Source organism: Elaeis guineensis, chromosome 15 (assembly GCF_000442705.2).
Source record: "Elaeis guineensis isolate ETL-2024a chromosome 15, EG11, whole genome shotgun sequence".
In the NCBI taxonomy this organism is placed as follows: Eukaryota; Viridiplantae; Streptophyta; class Magnoliopsida; order Arecales; family Arecaceae; genus Elaeis; species Elaeis guineensis.
The window spans coordinates 62,857,422-62,870,479 of NC_026007.2; the positions used below are offsets into that span (position 1 = coordinate 62,857,422).

The following is a 13,058-nucleotide window of genomic DNA, read 5'->3' on the forward strand; positions in this document are numbered from 1 at the left end:
AAATGGCTGAATTGCCCATCTTCTGGTCACATGGTCTAATTTTCCCAAGAGCCATATGTCTTATTTTTTCCCAGCCACTATGACATAAAATTATCTAGCGCCACATATCTTAATTCATACACATATCTCCTGGAGACCATGCAGCATAAAATTAGACTGCAAATTCCAGTTTTCTCATACACAACTTATTCTTATCCTCACATGATGCAAGAAAAAAGATCGCCATGTGTCTCACAACTACTCCTTGCCATGTGGCATAAAGTAATTGCCACATGGTACCTTTTTCTGATATGGAACTTCTCTTGCCACATAGCTTAACTATATGAAAACCATTCGTCATTTCTTTCATCTGACACAAGCCAAAGCCACCATATGGCATATTTGATAATGACCCAAACCACCACGTCCTCTAAATATATAAATAGGGAAAAAAAAAAAAGGAAGGGTGAAGGAGGACAATCTACACAGATATTCGCCAGGACATTCTGAGTTCAAGACAATAAGAAGGCAACAAATAAACTGCATTTAGAGTGTTGTTTCAACTTCCCCTTGTAGCCAAGGTGAGGGTCAAGGCCTTTATGCCTAAGGATCCAATACCCTTAACATATATTTGATGTACAATGACCAGAAAATTTTGTATTATAAGCTGAACTCCTTAATGAGGGGTCATCTTTTATGAGATGTAATTAACAAGTTCTTCGATAGTGTGGTTCAGAAGAACCGTTCCAAGTTTCCGCAATTCTGTCATTTTGTTTGAAGTCAAGATTGCCTAATCCTGGAGAACCATGGTCCAAACAATTGATTACAGCCCTTCAATGAACATCGTCTTATTAAGAGGAGTTGTTCATTTGAGAATCCATTTTATGTTTGGACTAATAGCTCAATACATGAACTACAATCCTTAGATAAATGGGGTCTTTGGAAAAAAAAATTTACACATAAAATACTAAGGCTGGGAGTTTAAAAGATTAAATTATTTTTCCACCATCATCTAGCATTAAAAAGGCTCAGCCTGTAGACTATAGATAATATATAGAAAGTTTTAAAAAAATCAACATCAAATTCCAGGCAATCAATCATCAATACAAAAGAATTATATGAGGTTTTCAGCCCAAGATATAGTCACTTTAGTTTGATCATGTCATGCAGTCAATCTACATTGCAAGCATCCACAAGCACATTTCATTTTACCAATAACAGCCGATGAATGCATGTTCTAGATTTTTTTTAAAAAAAAATAAAATAAAAGAACCAAAAAATAAGTTCTATTGACTAAAACCAAATTCATCATTTGAATTTAGCAGGTAAAAACCGGGCATAAATTAAAGTTCTGAATTTTATGGCTAATGCATTGGAAATTGTTCTATTTGTTTTGGATTTAGAAATTATTTTTGTCTGTACATTTATTTTACTTCTCATTTTTAGCTAGATCATGCAATTTGATCAGCCTGATGATTGCATTAGTAGGGGTGAATTAACTTGGACCACCCAGTCAGTATTTTCAAAAAGCAACTAGTGATGCGATGGAACAAATATTTACATAATACATCAATCATAAATGCATCAATCATGTCCTCATCTAGTATTTTTTATGGTGTTTTGTGATGCAACGGAACAAATATTTACAATAATACCCTTGTATAAGACCCAAACAAGATGCTTGCACAATATGTAATTAATGTTTATACAATAAAGAAAAAATATGGCTGTCAAAGTACAAGGCCTCAAAATCTAAGTAAGCTTACATGTTCACATATTTTATGAAAAAGATGAAAACCTGATATCATTTAGACAATATAAAAATATAAGAACTGCATACTATAAGATAAACTACAAAAATTCAAAAGAACAAATATTCAGTCCTTACATTCTCCAATTCATCAAAATAGTTGAGCTTACTTCGAAGTGCCTCTGCAAATTCTATCAACCTTTGCTTCTCTATCAACTACAATACCAATAGATAAGAACTTGATTATTTGCTGCAGGAATGTTATCACGTTAGAGCACCTTATTCCTTATAATCACTAGATGAAACACAAAAGCATAGATCTTGAAAGAGGATAGTAAAACTCAAAGGTGGAAATTTAAGCATTTATAACTTGAACACTTGGTAGGGCTACAAAACACAAATTTACACAGAAAAAATATCAAATAAAATAAGTTTTTGTCAGATTTCTTGACACACGTATGACACTTTAGGGACAAAACCTTATCTATTAGCATTATGAATGCATTCACAAGTGATCCTCTCACACATGCACAAGGACATTCATAGATCTCCTAAATATCTATAGTTTCTACCAAATGATATCTAGTTTCCTAGAAGTTGTCTTTCATTATTAAAAAGATAACATTTATATTTCATGCATAAGATGATGACAGATAGGAGAGATTTGGCACTGTCCTGATGATTAAAGTGTGTCAATTGGCTTTCAATTTTCAACCATTTTCAACTTTATAACTTGCAATCATTAAAAAAAAACTTTTTTTTTTTGCACAAAAGATCAAGTTGCTTGACTTTATTATACTGATCATTATACTGTGTTATTTGATGTTAGAAAATTGATTTGGTATCCCAGATGTTTATTTTCAGCTTCCTTTTCTAACATCAGCAAAAATGTTCAAAGTTTATACCAGCTCTCAGTAACTAACTCATAAAAGCTAGCCCATTTTAAAATAAAAGGTAAATTGTCCAAGCACATTGTTGGATGTGCAACATGTTTCCAGTTTCCACAGGTTGAAAATCTTTCCATGTTCCCATGTGTGTGCATTTTGATATTTCACTCATCTTGTTGTTTATGTGCACATGCATGCTTTAACAGAACAAGCAAGTTAGATAAATAGTATAAATCTTATGCATGATATCAGTTCTCTCTTTAGCATCATCAATAAAAAAATTTAAATGACAAATATTCTATTATTATCTCCATGTGCTAAAGAAGTACTGTGTCGCCTTTTCCCCCTTCCCCAGCACTGCCACATAGATGTACCAGGAAACTTCAGCATCTACTCTTTCCTTGATAAATACGTCTACAAAATTGGCTGGCCTTAAAATAACAAAGTATGCAATTTACATAATAAGATACTTAATGTTACCTAATATTTATCAGACCAACATACATATTATGCAATAGTAAATCAGTTGTGTCTCTTGATTATGAGCATAGGGGTCTATCTGCTCCCAGATTAAAATACTCAACCACTCTTGGCTGCACAAAATTTGTGTCAACATTTCTCTCTCTTGATGTTTGCACTCCCCAAATATGTACTGTAAAAGTAATACAATTGACCCAAGACAGAACCAGCTCTAATACCAAATTGACGTAGGACTGAACAAGCTCGAATATTCTATATTCTCAAATCTTAATAATGCAAATTAAGTTCTGCATTATATAAAATGGATTTATATAGGCAACCCAAAACCATAATGAGAGTCCACATAAAAACAAAATACCAGAGTCCTTACAAAATTCTAATTCTAGAGTCTATAAAATTCTACTCGTAGAGTTCACATAAAAATAATTTTTTTTCCCTTAAATAAAATAAAATTCCTTAATTTCTATATTTGCGCCTAATAGAAGTGCACCTAGATTCCTCATAGGATGGTCCTCTGTCAACAATAGTGAGATCCAAAAAATCTCGAGCAATATGACAACCATTTGCCTCCATCGGCCTGATCTTAATTATCAGAAGCAGGAGCATGTGCAAGAGCAGTATCGAGTGTGGAAGCAGTTTGACAGTATATCTTGGGGAAAAACCAACAACAACAACTACTACTACAAGAAGCACTTAGGAAGCAGGTGCAGCACCCTAAAGAGAAGTTTCATACTACTAAGGATGTGAAAGAAGAATCACTTTGAGTAGCAAGAAGACTTAACCTTGACTTAATTTCCAAAAATATTCCATGAAATTCATTCATAACCCACTCGAATATTTCCTGTGCTGTGCTTTGAACACCAACTAGCATCCCCACTGGCTTGCAGCCCTATCAAAACTAGGTTGTAAATTTCAGGGCTGTTATACACTACAATAAGTAACCTCACATTCACTAACAAACTCTTGATTATCAAGATATCACCAGGTTCAACAAATTCACTGACCCAACACCTCAAATTAGCTTACATCTTATCAAAATTCTGCATCTCCAATCTGATCACCATGCAAACCAAAATCATGATGACAATTGACAACACTGCAATTTATGTCCAGAATCTACTTTAAAAGGAATTGAATGACCATCTATGTATCTCAAGAGTTGCAGCAATGCTGATAATCTTCTAAGTCTATATAATAAACAGTATACCAACCAACTGTAATATCTACATCAGTAAATATTTGGCACTTCATAGACTCATGTCTACACCTGATTCAAAGTAACCACAAAGTACCCTAGTCTCTTGACTAAACATATCGACAACACCTTTATCCATCTATTTACAATAATAATAGTAATTGCTACACACTTCAACTGCACAAATATAAACATCCTTCATTTATCATTCTACCATTTTCTGAACTCTCTGTTAAGCTCTATCCAATATCCACCTTCTTCAGATCCTCCAGAATTTAAAATCAATTGCCATTCAGAACGTTACTATTAGTTGCCAAATTTCTAGCTAGACCAATTCTAACCTCTTTGAACATATAGCATTCTCCTTAGATAGCCCGCATTTGTCAGAAATTCTTATTTCCTCAACATTGTTGCTATTTTTGCATAAACACCTGCCAATTGTTCCAGACCATCCAACAGAATTCCACATGGTAAAGTTCAAGGCCTAGTCATCAAGACTAAAAATCAGCATCACCATTTTCTATTAGATTGACTACTTCCCAAAATATTGCTGATAACACATGCTCGGAAGAAGAAGTTGGTTGCGACATAAAAATGATGATAAATATATATTAGCATATTAACTTTTCATTCCTTGTTGGAATGTGCAGATGCTGACTAGCAAAAACAGTTGCTAATAATAATTCTTTGAGACTGAAAAATAAAGTGAGCCAGGGAAACAGATTACTCTTTATTGCAGAGATATGCTATCATCATAAAGCACATCCACATAAGAAATCAATGATAATTCACAAAGAGGGAAGGAAAAGAATATAAAGAATAGGAAACAAGAACATGCTGGAGGACATACTAATCGGTCACATGCATCATGCAAAGTTTTTGTCTTTGTAGCAACAGTCTGATGCAGCGATTGTAGTTCATTGAATAAATTGAGGGTATCATCCACCTGCACAACAAGATGCTACTTAAACCAGATTCAAGGAAAAAGACATCAGCTAACAACCGTTATTTATGGACTTGCACCAATATTCGTGTGGAATAGCTACTGAAAGAACCTGTAATTATAAGATCCAATAAACCTACCTGTTGAAGTATTCCATCACATATCTGAATGCGTTCCATCAGTGTATTCACATAGAGACGATACTTCTCCTCTGTCTGTAATAAAATGAGAAAACTGAGGTTACATTATGATACAATGTAAAAATTCTATAATTTATACTAATAAAAGAGTGATTTTCAGCACCAACCTCATACTTCATAGCTGATTCAAGATCTGTAAACCATTTGTAAAACTACAATCAAATCAACAAAAATAATTAAGTGAAATTGATCAAAACTGTATGTATGCATGCATGCATGTTTGTATATGTATGTATGTATGTATGTATGTATGTGTGTGTGTGTGTGTGTGTGTGCATGCACGCACAGATGCATGCATGCATGTTTATATGTTTGAAAGAAAAAAGGAAAAACACTGAAGAGACTGCTTTGAACTTGTACAATCTTTGTGCTTTTTTGGCTCGCCTAGAAAACCTTCTATTCTTGAAATAAAGAACATTTTCTTGGTAACACAGAGAAGAAAGAATGCACTTCTGAATATCTGCTTGTTCAATGTGTCACCAAAGATTATTATTTCATAAATGTTAGTATTTTTCCTTCTCAGTCTTTTTTGCAAGATATGGATTGTTTTAAGAGCTGCTTGACTGAAACTTCAGTTGGTAAGGATTGTATCAGTTTCCAGACAGAAACAGGAGAAAAGGTTAATGGATTTGGAAAAATATTTTTCCTACTTCAGCTTGTGAAGTGTGTTCGTTGTGAAGAAGAAAGGTAAAAGGCTAGGTCCAAATAACTTGGAATTCTACAATATCAGATGGAAGATTGTCTCTAGATGATAAAAGAAGGAAGGATAATGGTTAGAGAATTTGATTCTTTTTGTTCATTATTCAGAAGATTTTATATCATATTTTGCATTCAGCAGCATTATTTAAGTTCTATTAGATTGTCCGAAGGCTCTAAGTAATAGAAACAAAGTTGTTATGGTGATCCAGGATTAAAGACACAATAAACAACTGAAATCACAGAATAACAAATGAAGCCTGTGGTAATGGACCAGACCTAAATTAAGTGGTAGTTCCCAGATTTGTTGCTTAGGCTAAACGTACAACACCCGCAACGAGTTAAACTTGCTTAAGCTCAAGAAAGCATTAAGAGCCCTACCCTAACTTAAGTTGCAACTTTTGGATCATAACTTGAACATTGTTATCTAGCTAAAAACTTAATAGCTTACTTAAGCTTCAAACTAGTAGTCCGCGGTCTTGCATATGTACTAACATAGTAAAATTAATATTGTAAGCAGTTGGGGAGTTTCTAGGCTTATTAGGAAAGCTATCCTCATTAAGAAAGAATACGGATTGTTTATGCTATTGAGACGAGGAATGACAGCATCTATAATAATCTCTTCTGAAAAAATAACTATATGTAGTCATTATTTATTCTTCTTCTTTGAAGGTGAAAAAATGTAAGGTTTAAGGGTCACCAAGGAAACAATACCACATGAAATGATTGCCTGAACTTCTAGAAAAACAGAAATCTGAAATTTATTTGTTATTTCAACTTCACTAAGCAGGCAGATTTAAGAAATCCACTTGCACAGTCATCAAGCTATAAAGTTTTCTTGACATGGGACAATAGACCCATTCACAAGAGAAGGTAAAGTTGCATTATGAATATCTGGATCCTAGAAGGAATATTGGAAAACATTAAGGCCACATAGGCTGATTAGTTAGAGCCAACCTGAAAAATCAACAAGGCATGATCTTCCTCTTCTTTATTAGAAATTTAAGGAAACATGACTTGATTCACTTAATCACAAGTTGATGGATAAACCAACAATCAAGAAATGTTGATTGATTAACAAAAGCAGAAAAATCAAAGAAATAAGACGATGGTTCAGCTGACGAAGATAGCAAAAAGTTAGTTCTAATTCTTTTACCCAGCAGTGCTGCTGATGTATGTGAATAGCTGCATACCGATGATTGTAGATGGCATGAAATATGATGATGGTGGGCAACAACGTTAACCTTTCTCTCGTAAAGTTCAATGAGAAAATAAATTCACCAGTAAAGAAAGATAAATATCAGGCCCACCTTCAATTGGATTTCTAATTTGGATCCTTTATTAGCAAGGTACCAGCTGTCAAAGGTTGGAACATATTTTTATAATGTTTCAGGAATGCAGTCATGCCGAAGTAGTAAAAAAGGCATTATGACATGAGACAAGAGTGGAATGAGATAAGGGGAAGCAACAACTTCCAAAGGATTAATTAAATCAGGTTTCATAGTTTTAATGGATATGCAGAAAAAAATTTTAAATTATCTTTAAGTTTGTTATCCATGAGGGCAAAGTAAAATTGGTTGCAAAATCTATGAAATTTATATTCAAGAATCAAGATGACACAACTGGTCTTTAGTTTTAAAAAGTAGAACACCACTCATCACAACAGATACAGGGGAAGCTCTACGAGTGATCTAGTGTTAGCAAACCTATCATACAGGCAAAGCAACAACCTAATCTTTTGTAGCTTGAGTCAGAGAACAAGACAAGCATGTTTTGATAGGCCAATTCAAGATGTTTGCAAAGTTGTTGTTCTACAAGCATCAAGAGGTAGCTATACTCATGTCTGACAACAGTGAAAAAGAGGCAACATGCTCATTCAATAAAAAATAAGGATAATGAAGTATATATTATCTCTCAAACCAATAAAGCAAAGCGAACATGTATTTACAACAAGGGGTCAAAGTTAAAAAATGGTGAGCTTCTTTAGTTTAGTTTAGTCAGAAGAACAATGCAAACAACAATATGGGAAACATTATGCATTGGTGCTGTTTGGCATCACTTTCATATTTTTATTTTCAGAAATAGAAAAATAAAATTTTTGCCTCCTTTTTTAATCCTAAAACTAAAAACATGATAATAGCAATGGTGGTGGGGGTGGTGGTGGTTTCAGCAGGGTGCTAGCAGTGGGGTGATAGCAAAGGGGTGGTGGTGGGAGCAACAATGGTGGTGGGAGCGACAATGGTGATGAGAGCACCAATGATATAGTGATGGTGACCATGACAGTAGTGGTAGCATGGCAAAGGTTGTGGTGGCGATGGTGGTGGGGCAGAAGTGATAGGAGTGACAACAGCCGCATTTATGGTGGTGGTGGTGGCATATCAATGGCACTAGTAGCAGCAATGACGATAATAGTGGTGGTGATGGTTGTGGCTAATATGACAAGGACAGCAAAGGAGATGGGCTCGGTGGTGGTGGCAAAAGACATGAATTTCTCATTTTTGAAAATAGTGAAAGAAAAAATTTCTTTCTTTCTCTAGAAATAATGAAAATGATCGTTGAAAAATAAAAAATAAAATCAAAAACACTAAACATTTTTTGCCTTGATATCTGTGATTTTGTTTTTAAAAATAAAAAAAGAAAGAAAAGTTATACCAAACAGGCCCTCTATTTACTTGTGGCAGTAAAGTAACCAATTGTGTTTCTTATTGCGTTAGGCAATTAATATTGTGTGAGGACCCCTGCCACCATGTGCCAGGTCTCACATTAGTCGTTCGCTGATTAGACCTTGGATACTTATTTTGGACTAAGGAACTCAAATAATACCTCTTTTTGGATGAGGTCCTAGGTTACTGAAACCACAATGTCTCATTATTAGATTAACATAGCAAGATATTAGATATTTCCAGATGTCTTGTGCCTCCATCTATCATAGATCTGGTTAACTCAGTGTAGGCCCTAGTATGACATTCTGGTAATAAAATTATCATGCATAATTGGAGCAGAAGCTATAATTGTGATAAGCATGAGTTTTTGGAATTACAAAGAATATCTGCATCACTGCACAAAGAGGCTTTTGAGTTCCCTAATGAGAAACATTTCATAAGCAAGGGCATTGTCAAGGTAAGATATAGCTGACAGCAAAAACACTAAATTTCTTATTCTTGCTTAAGAAACGATTACAAGTGCAAAGGATTCTACAAGAAACGAGATCGTAAGAACACCATGGCATAACGAATAAGGGAAAGGAGAACCTGGTGAGTATTGACCAAAACTGCATCCGTGGCCCCCGTCTCTTCCGCGGTCGAATCTTGGGTGGAGATCGATAAATTACAATCTTTTCCTGGAACCTGATCCTGAGACTGCGACAAATACGATCAAAACATCACAAAATTATGGTCATTAGACATATCATTTTCTCAAAGCGACCATGAAATCGCATCCCCCCCCCCCCCCACCCCACCCCAAACCCCCACCAAAAAAAAAAAATCCAATAAAAATGAGAATCACAAATGAAAACAGTCACTTAGTAGATAACTAGAGGTATTTTGGGAGCGCTCACCAGATTCGGAGGAAAAGGCCGCTCCGCGACCGCGTTGGACAGCGCCAAGATCGCGGCTTTCTGCTGCTCTGTTAATGGAGCGTTCTGCGAAGCAAGATCCAGTAACATTTAAGGATTTTCCGAGGAGATCCAGCATTATAGAAGATAACCATCGATAGATCTCGCGGCCATTAGGGTTTTGAGGGGACAAGGATTTGCGAGACAGAGATCTTGGACGGACGAGCAATTGAGGGGACGAGGGTTTGCGAGACAGAGATCTTGGACGGACGAGGAATTGAGGGGACGAGGGTTTGCGAGACATAGGGTTCGGATCCATTACCTGCTCCCATGTAGAGGCGAAGTTGTAGCCCTTGGAGACGGCTTCGGATTTGGGAAGAGTGGTGGTCGCCATGGATCCGAGTGGAATGAGGCGAAGGGAAGTAGGACGCAAAGGGGGAACGATACAGCAAGAGCTTTACCGCATCGAACTACTAATTGCTTTAAATTTACTTCCAGCTCCCAAAGTGGACTTGCAAGTTCCTAAAGGTCCCTACCTTCCAGGCTCCATGCTTGCATCTAAAAGGCTGCAAACTTGTCAGGATAAATTACTTCTTGGTCCCTGACCAGCTAATCAATTATTTACAGGTTCGATGTTTTAAATTTCATATAGACACTGCAATTGAGGGGCAGTTTTTATATGGAATATGTCATTACTTACGGGTCACACATTCTAAATTTCATGCAGATATTCGATTGTAGTGTCAGCAAAACTATTTAGGATCTGTTTGCGTGGCCGGACCCAAAATTCAATAGAGATTATGAGTTTGAGCCAATATAACCGTCTAAATGAGGTCTAGCCCCATCTATTTTTATAAATACCTAGATCTACTTAGGTTTTTTTCTATTTATAGGATTTGGACCAGTACATTGCAATGATTTTCTGGATATTTATAAAGACGGATCTGGTCTGACCTCATTTAGATGTTTGTATTTGCCCAAACCCATGATTCCCATGAGCTTGTGATGTATAAGCTCAAAATCCTACGAGATTCATGGGTTAGACCAAGACAATCAAGTCAAATTGAATTAGACTCATATTTATAAGAATCCAAAGAATTTCTAAAGTAGATTGGTCCGAATCCCAAAGAGGAACAAAAAAAGACCTTAACTCTAATGATTATTTTAATATTCATAAAGATAGGCTTAGCCTGTCTAATTTAGCTAATTATCATCGTCCAATCATAAAACTAATAGGACTTTGGGCTCGGACATCCAAATAGACCCTTATAGGTTCCTATTGCTGCAAGACTCCAGAGGTAAGGTCGGCAATTAACTGATCTGGAGAGCTGAGAGTTGCGCCAACGTGAACCGCGAGCAAAACCTATAAAAGAAGTCCCAAAATCATTGGGTGCCCTCTGGTTTAGGACCCTCCAATGCTTAAATCAGCCGAGACCTTGAGAACAGGTAGTAGAAATGGAGAAATAGAAAGTATGAGATGAGAGTTTGTGAGTGGAGAGAAGTAGAATAAATTATAAGTGGAGAAAACTCTGATTCCTTAATAAAAATTTTAACAGAGTCTTATCTTTATTCACTCAGGCTCGGCTTGGATTTACCTTCCAGAGAGCACCTCATCTCCTTTTTATAGAGGGAGCTTGCTTAAGCTTTAAGAAAAGACTGTTAGACTATTCGAGTCTGTTAGACTGTTAGACTATTAGAAATCTATTAGACTGTTAGAGATTTGTTAGGCCGTTAGATTATTGTAACAAAATGACCCGCTGTGCAGAGATCGTGAAACAGCTGCCCACGTGGCAAATGAGCTGGAATACAACTGAAAAATAGTTACGGCTAAGCTAGATGACAGCTGTCAAATAACAATTCGTACTTCTGATGGCACATGGATAATAGATCGATGTAGAATGACTAATATCGATAAATATCTGAACTGTATGCCATACTTTTGGTATCGATAATCAGGTCAGTCAGAAACCGACATAAGCTGATTCGGTTAAAGGAGATCGACAGATAACAGAGGTGAGTGTCCTGCTTACTAATAGTTCTGAACTAAATCAACTTAACAGATAATACTGAAGAGTCAAGTCGACTCGAGGTCGATATAATCTGAGAGTGTCATTAACTCAGATAATGATCTACTACCACGCGCCTAGATGATGATGATCTCAGCCTTCTGATGAGGTCGGCTTTCTAATAATCTTGACTTTCTGATGAAGTCAGCCTTCTTATGAGGTCGACGTTCTTATGAGATCGACCTCCTGATGAGGTCAACCTTTAAGACTCATATCGATATTCTTATCAACTCGATAGCTCCTGAGCATGAGTCCCGAGGGCGGTGGTAAGATCCCACATTAGTTCTCAAATGATTCCATTATTATAGTTACCAGCTAACCTCGCATGCATAAGGTATGATTTTTTTTTCTTGAAAAAATATTTTATTTTATTAATTTATTAATATCTATTATATATGCATTTCAAAAATAATTAAAATAATGAAAAAAATATATTTTATGTATAGTATGGATTATAATCAATTTTATTTTTTTCTAAATTTGGAGTTCTCTATGGATCTCTTGCCGTCTAGCTCCTCCTAAAATCCTTACCTTCTTCCTGTATTAGCATTTATTTTTCTCTATTTTGCTCTTTGCCTCCAAAGCTCACTTTCTGTTCTTCCTTTTCACTGCCATGACGGAGCTCAAGCGGCTCTTGGAGAGTTGGAACCTCACTCAAATCGAGTATATCAGTGCCCACTCTCACATTTATGGCCTGAGCCTCGACTCCGCTCTGGAGGCCTGCACCATCTCCGAGGGTATGGTAAGCTAGCAGTCTACCCACAAGACTATTGGTCTTATCCTCTAGCTCATCCACGAGGGCAAGATCGTTGGCAATGCCATCCTTCTTGTCGGGCAGCCTGGCACTGGCAAGATCGCCATTACCATGGGCCTCACTAAGTCGCTTGGCTAGGAGACCCTCTTCGCCACTGTCTCCGACTCCAAGCTCTTCTTCCTCGAAATGTCCAAGACCAAAGCCCTTATCCAAGCTTTGCACCTGCTTTGCTCTTCACCTTTGGAGCTCACTCCCTCCTCTTCCTTTCCGTTGCCATGGCAGAGCTTAAGATGCTCTCATAGAGTCGAGACCTCATAGGATCGAGAGTATCGATACCCATTTGCACATCCACGATCTGGGCATTGACTCCACTCTAAAGGTCCACATCGTCTCCAAGAGCATGGTCAGCTACCAATCCACCTATAAAGCTGTTGGCTTATCCTCCAGCTCATCCACGAGGATAAGATCATCGATCGTGCCAACATCCATTTTAATATATATATATATATATATTTATTTATTTATTTATTTATTTATTTATGATTAGATTAG

General features: G+C 36.4%; 1 protein-coding gene across 6 annotated transcripts in view; it reads right to left on the reverse strand.

Annotated features, from left to right (window-relative positions):
- LOC105058187 (conserved oligomeric Golgi complex subunit 3) overlaps positions 1-10,169 on the reverse strand; it is a 48,833-nt gene extending 38,664 nt beyond the window's left edge. For all 6 annotated transcript variants that reach the window (XM_073249173.1, XM_010941035.4, XM_073249174.1 and 3 more), the window contains exons 1-7: positions 10,009-10,169; positions 9,690-9,773; positions 9,382-9,489; positions 5,542-5,586; positions 5,375-5,449; positions 5,142-5,237; positions 1,868-1,945 (exon numbers count right to left, since the gene is read on the reverse strand). In XM_073249173.1, coding sequence (XP_073105274.1) covers positions 1,868-1,945; positions 5,142-5,237; positions 5,375-5,449; positions 5,542-5,586; positions 9,382-9,489; positions 9,690-9,773; positions 10,009-10,080 — 558 coding nt within the window. In that variant the 5' untranslated portion in view covers positions 10,081-10,169. The remainder of the gene's footprint in view (positions 1-1,867; positions 1,946-5,141; positions 5,238-5,374; positions 5,450-5,541; positions 5,587-9,381; positions 9,490-9,689; positions 9,774-10,008) is intronic.
- Positions 10,170-13,058: the final 2,889 nt, after the last annotated feature.